The 11,882-nt window shown below is 42.0% G+C and overlaps 1 protein-coding gene across 2 annotated transcripts; it reads right to left on the reverse strand.

The window, feature by feature from the left end:
* Positions 1–373: 373 nt before the first annotated feature.
* RINT1 (RAD50 interactor 1) lies at positions 374–11,319 on the reverse strand. Of its 2 annotated transcripts, none has more exons than XM_065743616.1 (13): positions 10,938–11,319; positions 10,567–10,808; positions 9,534–9,707; positions 9,308–9,457; positions 6,942–7,098; positions 6,062–6,172; positions 5,654–5,879; positions 4,197–4,334; positions 3,278–3,477; positions 1,950–2,164; positions 1,229–1,409; positions 1,028–1,146; positions 374–685 (listed from the first exon to the last, which is right to left on the reverse strand). In XM_065743616.1, exons 1-13 carry the CDS (start codon positions 11,112–11,114, stop codon positions 469–471), a joined length of 2,307 nt encoding a protein of 768 aa, XP_065599688.1. In that variant the 5' UTR covers positions 11,115–11,319; the 3' UTR covers positions 374–468. The 2 variants fall into 2 exon arrangements, 1 of the variants encoding a protein (XP_065599688.1); XR_010622585.1 differs by having other exon boundaries at positions 596–685; positions 1,028–1,171.
* Positions 11,320–11,882: the final 563 nt, after the last annotated feature.

Consider the following 11,882-nt stretch of genomic DNA (forward strand, 5'->3'; position numbering starts at 1 on the left):
TTACTAAATAAAACAGTGATACATTCCTTCATAGCATCCTGAGTTTTGCAGAGCACACTTTAATACAGCACACCCTTTACACCAGGGATTTAGAAATGGAAAACATCTGTGCTTAGGTGAGAGGGTACCAGCTGTCCATGTTGCATGCAGCTGCACTCACATACATGCATTAGCTGTGTATTCACTACACTGCTGTGACAGCAAGCTAACTGGACGAGGCAGACCATCACAAAACAAATAACACTTTCATTAGTAATGAACAACTTGGGAGCTTCTAAGTGTAAAGACAAGGTAGTGATGGAAAACAAAGTTGGAAGTGCAGTTAGAAGACAAGGCCGTAGCATCCTGAAGTAATTTTTTTGGAACTGTATGTAATAAAAAGTAAGATTAGATCAAACCAGTGACACAGCTTTATTTTTTGAAACATGCAATCTAGATTAAGTTATTAACCACTGCCGAAGAAGGTCTTCATTTGCCTGTATTTGGCCAACTAGCTCTCAGATTGAGAAGAATCTCAACATCCTGTTGTGCTAACTTGTAAACTCCCAGCTCATTTAATGCTGCTGCAGCTGAAGGCTGGTTTGGCTGTAACGCTGCTTCGCTTTCTGAGGCTGACTGTAGTACTTCCTTCAGAAGCAAGGCAGAACCAATATTCAGATTCAGGATAATGCAGGCTTCTTTGATGCTACGTGAGGGAAAAAGGTACATATGGATTAGTAAAAGAAGCGCCCATAGGACACTTAATTTTGTATGCCTGGTCACAAAGAAAGAAGAGCTTCCATTGACTTCCAAAAAGGATCAGAAGTACCAAACTGGGAAGTACTGCTTAAACCATGACAAAGAGCATATTTATTCTTGCTATCTAAACATTTTCATTATAAACATCAACACTGTGCCTCTCCAGATGCACAGATGATCCACATAAGTGTTTCTTAACCACTCAAATGACAAAAAAAAATCCTTGATGGTATGTAAAATGCATCTGGACATTCTCATCTATCAGTATTTCAAGAGATTTCCTACTTACTGCTTGAAGTAGTTCTCTGGCCTCTTACAGTAGTGCGAAAACAAAGGGAAAAGATTTCTGCTCATGTCAAACTGAAGCTGTGCTGCTCCTCCTTCGTTGAAATGATTCGCCATAATTATCTGCCAACACAAAGGGGTGGCTGGCCTGAACAGAGATACACCAACAGCCACGCTGTGCTGAGTGCATTTTGTGAATACCTACCTCCTGATATATGTAAGTGTCCACTTTCTCCGCGAGCATTTGCCAGAATATTTTAAACAGAGAGTGACAGAGCTGCTGTTCTAGCTGTAGCAAGCGGTCTCGTAGGGTCAACAACATCGGGCAAGCTGTGCTTGATAAAGACATTACTGCCTGCTCTGCTTGAGATGGTAAAGATAACCACCTGAAAGAAATTATCACACTGAAGTCAATATAATGAAATTACATTACAACAGCTGAAGTTAAAATATCATTTAAACAAATCTTAGCAAACAAATCTTCAATGGTGCAGAGTTTTCCTCCCCCTCCCATTTCAAAGCTAAAAGTAATCACCAAGCTGCTGTATTTGTTTACTGAAGTATTTCAGGAACTCATCATCAATCAGTCAAGAAATCTTGTGATTCTGTGGACAGCAGCAGTTACCACATGCCATTTTTTTATACTACTTTGAAGAAAACAATTCCCATTTAAACTGTACACATCCAGAATTCTTCCTAGGTTTTTTAAGGTAACATGCCCATTTATTGCAGAAGTGCTTTAGAAAACATGATGTAAAATAGGCTCGAAGTGAGCATAAAAAAAACCCTTCAAATGCTTATTACTCTGAGCCCTTCCTATTCAGAAAGCTCATTTTTCTTTTCTATTCTTGCCTTTATTTGCCTCAACGTTTTCAGCAGAAAAAAAAATACTGCAATGTGAGAAGAGGGCGAGCAGATAGAATCACCTCTCTTTTTTGTACAGCTTTGCAGCATCTGTGACCTCTTTGAAGACATGGTACACTTGACGACTCAACATATCGTGTTTCAGCCGTTCCAGGAGGTTGATCATTTCATCAAAGACAGAACTCTCCATTGAGGCCAGCTGCCCCAGCTGCAGCTGACTGACAGCATCGCTTTCTGCACAGACCTCCAGTTCAGCCTGCTGCAGCTGCAGGAAGAACTGGAGAAAGAGAAGCAGATATAAGTAGTACCAAAAATAATCTTATTTGAACTTTTTGTTTGTACTTTAACAGGTAAGGCTCTAGAAAACACTCTCCTGACACTTTTGTAATCTTAAAATTGTAAGACTATAAAAACAATTTCCCCACAATCCCCAGTGTTTATCAAGACAAAGCACTGTGTTTTAATCCTAGCAGTGTAATTGACACAGGTTTCACATACAGCAGCAGATAGGTAAAAAGAACAGATTTAGAGAAATACTAAGTAGATGCTTTAAGAGAGCAGAATGCTTTAGAACAGTCAAAACCACTTGCCCTTGCCCCATCCTGTCTGCAACAATAAAGCTAGAATTTTACATTAAAATTTGTTTTAGAATGAATGGCTCATTAAATCTTAAGTTTGCTGGTCTGACAATAGCAAGGAAATTAATTGAGTTTAATATGACAGCAGTAACAATCTCTGTTCTGCTTTTAAGCACATCAACATGCTTATGAGGTGCAGCTACCTAACATGAAGGCTGCTCTCCCCTCAAATCAAAATGATCTTCCACCAGAGCCAGTTTCCAGTGAAGGTACAAAGAATCTGGAGGCTGCCCATCCCTCACACAATGTCTATTTTCTACACATTTTAAGGTAACAGTCGTATGACCTTGTATAGCAACAGACATATAACAGCTGAATAGCCACCAGGCCATTACACAGCTAAATAATTCACAGCCAGTTATCAATAAGTGGTTTCTGAGCACCTGGTCTGAGCTGTAAATGCAAGTACCCACACCAAATTCATTTAAGCTAAAATTTAGCATGGGAATTCAAGAAATCTGAGTATGCTACTGCTCTCCATGCACTTCAAACGGCAATAGACTCTTTTGGCTGTTTGGACTATTCCATTCCATGGGTTCTCTTTGTGTATCTCTACAAACATTACTGTTAATAAAGCTGAGACCACAAACAGTAATCCACCAGTACCTTTTTAATTCAGTCTGAATTTACAGCTAGTTTTATTCTTCTCCATAATTAATTCTTCCAAATACAATTAAACAATGTTGAAAATAAAATGTTTTATTATGAAACAAACACGACTATTCAATATTTTAAATACAATAATAACTTACTACATTGTCAGCCCAGTCTGCCAACACAGTTGCTATGTAGTTAACGGCATTGAGGATCGCACAGTATCGGAAGCCCAAAGAATCTCTACTCTCCTCCTTCATTACTTGAGTTAATCGTATCCTAAAATCATCAACTAGCTCCTTCTGTAGCCCCAGGAACTGTAGTTTTCTGGAAGCCGTTGGAAGATTCTTATACCTGTCTGGGAATGAATACAATATTTTACATTTTCCAGTACTGAAGAAAATAGTTTTGAACAAGAAACATTACTGGCAGTTTACTATATAGATACAGCATGCAACTCCAAAACACCTGAATCACAACAGTATCAAGAACAGCACTCACTGCAAAAGCTGAATATGTAAAGGAACAACAAATGATTCCTCTCTCATCATGGTTCCACATATTGTATTGAACACTTTAAGTAATGTTATCACAGCACACCATCTAGCAATATCGTGGGGCCCCTGAAGACAGCTGCAGAGTAAGACAAAGCTATGAGTGTGCAAAAAAGGGCCTCCAGAAAACTTCCTTGCTCTTGTTTCAAACAGCTATTAAATAATGATTAAGTGCTTCCTAAGGTCTCACAAAAGCAAAAGGAATAGCAGCATACTTCTGCTACTGCACTGTAATAAGTTATAATATCTCTACTATTAATGAATTTTAGTATGGTAAATATCAAATGTAATTTCTTAGTTGTTACTTTCTAAATATGCCACTAGCTCAAGATAAACTCTCCTAAAATTCGCATCCAAAACACAAGATGAACAGGAAAACTTCTTATTTAAATATCACAACTTTGCAACAACTTCATTTGGTGATTATTGCTGACACCATGAATCCTCAATACAGGAATCCATTAGCTGTCATTTTTCTGTGACTCCTTACAAGCAACAGGAACACCCATAGGTTAGTAGTTACCTGTTATAACTAACAACAGAGTCATAAAAGTTTCCGCGCAGTCTGGGACTTTCATCTCATCTACATCACTGATATCTTTGTACTGTGATACCCACGCAGCCTCTGAGGAAAGCATAGAGTCCATTTTCTGAAGAGCAACTGAGATGCAAAAGAATTGTAAACATCATTAGTACCTAATAATAAAAAACCTGACAATTATCTAAAACCCAAGAAGACATAAAATCCTTAGTAAGTTGAATTTTATGTTTTCATGTGAAGAAAAACTACTGATGGTTGGCTTTACATAGAAGCAGCTCTGATAACAGTACTGCAGATGCAGATATAACGATGTCAAGGCCGACTGTGGTTTTTGTATTAAATAGTTGATTGGTTCCTTCTCAATATGCTTTCTCTCCATTTCTCAAAAATTAATACCTTCCCTTCATTTCATTAAGTCTGTCTTTGTGCAAAGAAATCTAACTGTCTAAAAATAAACATACCAGATCCCATACAGCTTAGGGGTAAAAAAGTTCAGAAGCACTACAGGAGCCAAACCAAATTTTAGTTAAAATAACCACAGAATGCTGAAGTACAACAAAATGGTTGGGGTTGGCAGGGACCTGAGTCCATGTGGTCAAACTCCTATTTAGGGAGGTACACCTATAACAGGGTGCCCAGGGCCACATCCAGGCAGCTTCTGAAGACCTCCAAGGAAATTCCATAGCCTGTGCCAGTGCTCGGCCACCTGCACAACACAAAGTGCTCCTCTGGTGTTCAGATAAAACCTCCTGTGCCCACTTTGTGCCCACTGCCCCTTGTCCTGATACTGAGCACCACCAAAAAGAGCCTGGCTCCATCCTCTTTGCACTTACCCTTCAGGTACAGGATGAGAGAATCACTGAATGGCTTGTGTTGGAATGGATCTTAAATCCCACCAGCACCAACCACTGCTGTGGGCTGGCTGCCCCCCACCAATACTTTGCCAAATGCAGGATCAGCAAGAGCACATTGCTGGCTCGTGTTCATTTGCTGTCCATCTATATCCCATTCTGCAGAGCAGCTTTCCAGCTGGGTGGCCCCCAGTATGTCTTTGTGCCTGCAGCTATTTCTCACCATATGCAGGATTATGACTTCTCCACATTGGGCTTCACAAGGTTCCTGCCAGCCCCCCCTCTCCAGCCTGTCCAGAGCCCTCTGGACAGCAGCATGGCCTTCCAGTGAATCAGCCACTTCCCCCAGTTTTGCATCATCTGCACATTCACTGAGGGTGCCCTCTACCCCACTGCCCAGATCGGTACAGAAGATGTTAAACAGGTCTGGACCCAGTGTTGACCCCCAGGCATCCTACTCATTACTGACCTCAAGAACGTGCCTTTTGTAGCAGCCCTGTTCAAGTGGCTTATCCTCTCTGAGGAGTATACATTGCACAATCAGAATGAAAACATATACAGAGCAACAAAACCCCTTCCAACTCTTACATTTCTTTTCCACTGTTAGCCATCTCTGGAAGCAGGACTCTTCTGAGAGAATATGCATGCAACTGGGAAGGCTGCTGAGATAACCATGAACACTGTATAGCTCTCTCTCAAATAGGAGTACCTCGTCCACAAGGTGACAAAAGAGAGTGTCATCGTATAACAGGAACGGAATATCAGCAGCCAGCTTCTCCAAAATCAGCATTACGAGAGCACGAGAGAATTCAAGCTTTCCAAAGGAAAAAAAAAGTGAATAAAATATCAGAGGCAGATATGTATAAACGTTTGCCAATGTATTAAAAACTGTTACTGGACTGACTGAAGTCTCACTGCACACTTGCAAAGTCAACAGAAGAGTGCTTGCAGACTCTGTGTAGGCATTTATATACACAAAACCGCCGCCGTGCTTACCCCAGCGTTCACCGGCGACCCCGCCCTGTCCAATATTGGCTGGATTTTGTCATCAAGGAACTTTGCGTGGTTTCCAATCCACATAAGTACTTGTGTTAAATACCACTCAGGCTGATTTAAAAAATAAAATACAATTAACAAACCCTCTAATATACGTAATGCTAGTAAAAATACATCGTAGTACTAACTGCCAGAGTGCAAATACACTTAGAGTTGTGCAAGTCTTTGTGTTGACAGTCTTGGGCATCTAAACTCATACAGAATGGTTCCCAAATGCTGCTGCACATGCACTGCAGCAGCGTTAATGTTTTGCTTGTTAGAAAGCTGCTTCAGTGACAATTCTCAGTTGAAAAGACTCAGTCTTTGAAAATAACTCATACAAAAAGCAAGTTGATTTCCAACTAGTAAACCGGACATATGTCAAATAAAATTACACCCAGAAGACTTGCTATGTAACAGTGCCTTTAGACTAATCCCATTATACACCAACAGCTGAATCCACTATTTTCAGTTACACAAATGTTGCAGAACACAATGAAAAAAATTCAAAGTCATGGCCTTATACAATCTTTGAGCTCGAGTAATAAGAGATGCTGCAAAACCATTTGTAAGGGCAAAGATGAAATTAATCTACGCTTCTGAAATGATGGGAGTGAATCTAAGGGCACAGTAATGACTTCAAAAAGTTTCAGGCAGGAGAAAAATATAGCCTAGCCCAGAGAAGATGTTAATCCTCTCAAAGGTCTCCAAGCATTGCCTCAATGTCTGTCCACACTGCAGTAAAGTACCACTTACTTTAATAAACTGAATCTCCAAAATTGAAGGGTTAAGGCTATATAATTTAATGTTGCTAAAAATAATAAACTGTTTTCTTCCATACCTTGCTTAAAACATTGGTTGGTTTATTTCCAGTGAAATGATACCTGAATCTTTTCTGAAGAGGATTCAGCATGATCTGTATTGGAAGGATAATAGGTGGCGATGGGGGTAAGGCGTACTTTTCTGGCAGTTGTTTAGGTTTGGTTAACAGTTCATCTCTAAGTTTGACCATCAAGGACAAATACAAGCATTGAATTCTTCCAACAGCATGATTTAAATAAAATGGGTTTACAAAAACAAATCCATTTTAGCTCTACCTCATTGACTGAAGGCAGTATTACACAAGCTATAAAATTCCTCAAATGTGTACAATACCCAAAATGTTCGGTTTTAAAAAATATTTAATATCACTCTGGCTGCTAAGAATTATTTACTCTATGACAATAGAGGTCACTGAAGTCAGTATGACTTAGGAAATCTGTATAACAAAAAGAAACAAAACATCATCGTCACTACCAAACCTGTGCCCAAGAGACACATGTATTCATGTTTCTTAAAGGAGTACCAAACATTCATGAAAGTAATACATTCAATATGCAATTTCCCACCTTAAGCAATTTCTTCTCAAGAAGAGTGGTCAGGCGCTGGAATGGGTTACTCAGGGAGGTACTCAAGGAACATTCAGACACTGTGCTGAGGGACGTGGTTTAGTAAGAACAATTGGTGGTAGGTGGGCAGTTGGACTGGATGATCTTGTAGGTATTTTCCAACCTTGGTGATTCTGTGATTCTTCTATTCTAAGTGATTTAAATGGCCTACTGTAACTGACCAGAACAGCTCCCAGCACCACACTGTGTAAAATGACCGTGTTTGTTCCCATTCCAGTACTGTTTTGGGATTTTACTTGTTTGTTTAAACCATACCAGAAAAAAAAACCAAAAAGCTTATTTGAGTTTTGTCTCTGCGTGATTTTACCCTTGAAGGAACAGGATGAGCAGTATCTTCTCATTTACCTCAGAGTCAGATTAGAATCACAGAATCGCCAAGGTTGGAAAAGACCTCCATGATCATCCAGTCCAACTGTCCACCTACCACCAATATTTCTCACTAACCCATGTCCTTTAGTACAACATCTGAATGTCCCTTGAACACCTCCTGGGACAATGACTTCACCATCTCCCTGGACAGATCATTCCAGCACCTGACCTTACAGAGAGCAAATTGTTCCTAATATCCAGCATGAATCTCCCCCGGTACAACTTGAGGCCGTTCCCTCCTGTCCTATCACTTGTTACACAACAATCTCCATTCAAGCAGCTGTAGAGAGAGCTGAAGTCTCCCCTGAGCTTATTTTCCAGACTAAACAATCCCACTTCCCTCAGCCACTTCTCACAAGACTTGTGCTCCAGACCCCTCTAAGCTTTGTTGCTCTTCTCTGGACGCACTCCAGGGCCTCAGTATTTTTCTTGTAGTGAGTGGCCAAAAACTGAACACAGCACTTGAGGTGCAGCCTCACCTGTGCTGAGCACAGAGGGACAATCACCTCCTCACTCCTGCTGGCAACACTACTTCTCATATAAGCCAGGATACCACTGGCCTTCTTGGCCACCTGGGTACGCTGCCGGCTCATGTTTAGCCAAGCACTGACCAGTGTCCCCAGGTCAGTAGCACTGCCTGGGGTTGTTGCATCCAAAGTGCAGGACCCAGTACTTGTTCTTGATGAACACCATCCCATTGGCCTCAGCCTGTCCAGATCTTTACTCAGCAAAGACTGTATCTGTCCAAGTCACAGCCTGCCAGATTCTCCTTGAGAGTACCGTGGGAGACAGTGCCAATGGTTTTGCTTAAGTCTAGATAGACTGTCAACAGCCTTTCCCTCATCCACCAGGCAGGTCACCGAAACACAGAAAGAGATCCTATTGCTGCTCAATGGAAATGGTTCTCTTTTTCATAATTCCCTTCTGAGACACACATATATTTTCAACTCATTCTCCCGTCTGGAATGGGACATATCGAAGTGATTAATACTGACTTCAAATTAGGCTAGCAAAGGAAAAGCATTAACTATATCCAATTAAAAGATAAATAATCACAATTCATATAAAGATAGGTATTTTGCTGAAGCCTGTAAAGCAAGGCTCACACATCAAGAAACCTCAACTCCAAGCCCACATGAGATCTCCAAGTGAGATCTCTAGATCTGATGACTTGCTGCTTCCAAAAAGAACAACTTACTGATTTTAATCAAAAACAAGTTTTGAATTCTAGCTCTGCTCATATCTTCGAAAAAGTACACTCTAATGTTAATGCAAAGTAACTAAATCAAATTGTCTTTTTTCTTTAGAGGGAACAGTTTTACTGTTTTCCACGAGAATGTGCATCTCTGACATTTACTATCCTCACAATACATAAATTTTTAAAGGATACGATGTTTGCAATTTCAGTAGCTGACAAAACAACATCTCCAAATTGTTGTAAACATCTGAAGCGTTGGCTGGTGCAGCAAGGCCAAACACCTGAGACTGCGGTGGCCCCACAAACGGCCAATGAAGCTGGGTCAGCACTTCTTCAAAATCACTGCAACACAAAACATGCACTTTACCACAAAGCTACAGTGCAACGTGAGATGAGGGCGTGATGAGACAACCCATACCTCGACAACTTGTCCTTCAGAATTTTATGCCAAAATTTAACAGTGGATCTCACAAATGAAAGAAGATGAGAACAAGATGACTCCTGGAGTTTAACATCCAGTTCTGCCATAGATGCTAGAGTACTGGCTGCCTCTGGAACATTGTTGGTCATCAAATACTGCTGAATATTATCACTATAAGATACAAGAAGAGTTGTGACAAAAATTCACTAAAGATAACACAAGAGAATCATTTGTGTATTAAGAAACTGACACAAAACTTGCTCAGTGTGAAATATTTTCATGAGACAAACTAGGTTACCACTCCCATCACACACGTGCAGTACTCAGCGAGGATTCATGAACCGATCTGAGAGCCTGTCACCAAGTACCTTCAGGTGAAGGCAGAACTGCTGAAGGAAAGAAGGTAGGCTCAAAGTTCTTTGAAGCACTCTTCTTTAAGTAACTTGTTCAAAGAACTGCTTTTCCTCTTGCTTCCCAGGAGGAACACTGGAAGGAAGTTTCACACTGCAGCAGATCTGAACATTTTTGTAGCTTGTAAGTTGTTTCATAACTCAGAAGTCTCTATAAAAACTTTGATCCAAAGATACCTTTCAATTTCTGACATTCTTTACAAGCATTACACAAAGTTTTCCACTGAAAGAAGCTACAAATCACGTGAACTAAAATAACACTGATCATTCTCATTAAGATAAAATCAACATACCAGAGTGAAAACTTAGAATTATAAAGTCTGAAACATAACATTTCTGCTCGATGTATTCACATATTACTCTAGTTCTTACACTGTCATTTACACCAGGTGAAAAAGTTATATCCAAATAGCACTATAGAGAGCTACTGCTCTCTTCCTTAAATTTAGCAAAACCAGAGCAATAATGTCTAGCTCTCCCTGGATAATATATTAACAACTTCCACGATCAGATAACAAGTCACTGTTCTCACGCATTTCTTACATTTGTTTAACACTGAATCCTTGAAAAAGCTGTGTGATATCACTGGTGAGAATTCTCCATAAGTACATCAGCTTTACCTTAACTCTTCTATCCGGGAAATCCATTTCAGATAGGACAGGTGCCGTTCAATCTCCTCCACCTGGCTGATCAGCACACCGAGGTCCTCCATCCACGGCTCAGCTTTCTCCAGGTGGCTGCTGATGGACTCAGACAGCAGAGTTTCCTCCTCCAGAAGCCCATTCAGAGATTTTTTAGAGTCCTCAGCATTCTTCAAGGCATTCTGAATTCTTTTAGGGACTTCGGATGAAACTGTAAGCACCTGCGTTTACAGACAAGAGCACCGCACTGAGGAAGAGGTCCCACATCACTTCAGTTCTGTTATGTGCACTCAGTGAGTCACGCAGCGTACTAAGAGAAGAAAAAAAAAACAGAAACAGAAGGGACATACCTGTTCTTCCAGCTGCTTCTTGCTTTCAGACAGCTTTTCAATAAGGCTGTCGAGCTTCTTCAGAGAATCGTAGTCATTGCCAACTTCCCTTTCCACGAACTCGGAAACGTAGTAGGGGATATCGCAGTGCTCTGTGTCCCTGCTGCCTTCTCTCTTGGTCACGCTCCGGGCTGCCATGCCTTCCTGCTCCGCGGCGTTATTTACCTAATTTACAGTTGGTTACCGACTCCTGGCCTACTGAGGACACGCTGCTCCATGAAACGCAGAGCAATCCATCTTAACGCGAAAGCCCAACGAGGCCTTTAATAGCGATACCGGCTTCAGACAGCACGCCGAACCGAGCCCAGCAGCGCCGGGCCCAGCCCCTCCCCCCGGCCCGGCAGCGCCGCGCCCAGCCCTGCCGCGTCAGCGCAGCGCCGGGCCGGGGCCAGAGGCGCATGCGCACCCGCCTCCACCCGCCATTCTCACGGCCGGGCCCGCCCCGCTCCGTCCCGTTCCCGCTACCGGGGCGGAGCGGAGGGGCGCGTCCCTGAGGCGGGCTCGGTGCCGCCGGCGCTCCGCCCCGGTGCTTCAGGAGCCGGGAACTGTACCCCCGTCCTCAGAGCGCACGGAGCCGGGACAACCTTCCGTTCACGGGGTTTTATTGACACGAGCAGCACGGATTCCCGATTTGGTTGGGAATCGCTGCAGAACTGCCTCGTTCGGCTCCCAGCAGCAGCCTGGGATGGCTCGGCCAGGGACAGAGGGTGACACACCGTTCTTCTTGGTTAACGTCTTCCCAGTACCTCTTCTTAGCATAGGTAGTAGCAAAGCTGGAAAATACACACATTTTCCATAGGAGATGACCTCGGCTATTAAAAACAGCTGTGCCTTGTGGCAGTGCGCAGCCACCTCACTGCCCTCAGCAGCTTCTTGGGAGCAAATATCCATCAGTATCTTAATTCA

Source organism: Cyrtonyx montezumae, unplaced genomic scaffold (genome assembly GCF_038088225.1).
Source record: "Cyrtonyx montezumae isolate F1298 unplaced genomic scaffold, pur_monq_1.0 scaffold_3, whole genome shotgun sequence".
Lineage (NCBI taxonomy): Eukaryota > Metazoa > Chordata > Aves > Galliformes > Odontophoridae > Cyrtonyx > Cyrtonyx montezumae.

Bases quoted from the DNA above. Each gene is read 5' to 3' on its own strand.
- RINT1 (XM_065743616.1), bottom strand. From the start codon at position 11,114: ATGGCAGCCCGGAGCGTGACCAAGAGAGAAGGCAGCAGGGACACAGAG. The intron at 10,809-10,937 runs GTATGTCCCTTC...CTGTAAACGCAG, and splicing joins AGAAGCAGCTGGAAGAACAG to GTGCTTACAGTTTCATCCGA. The intron at 3,478-4,196 runs GTAACTACTAAC...ATTCATTCCCAG, and splicing joins TCTGTTGTTAGTTATAACAG to ACAGGTATAAGAATCTTCCA.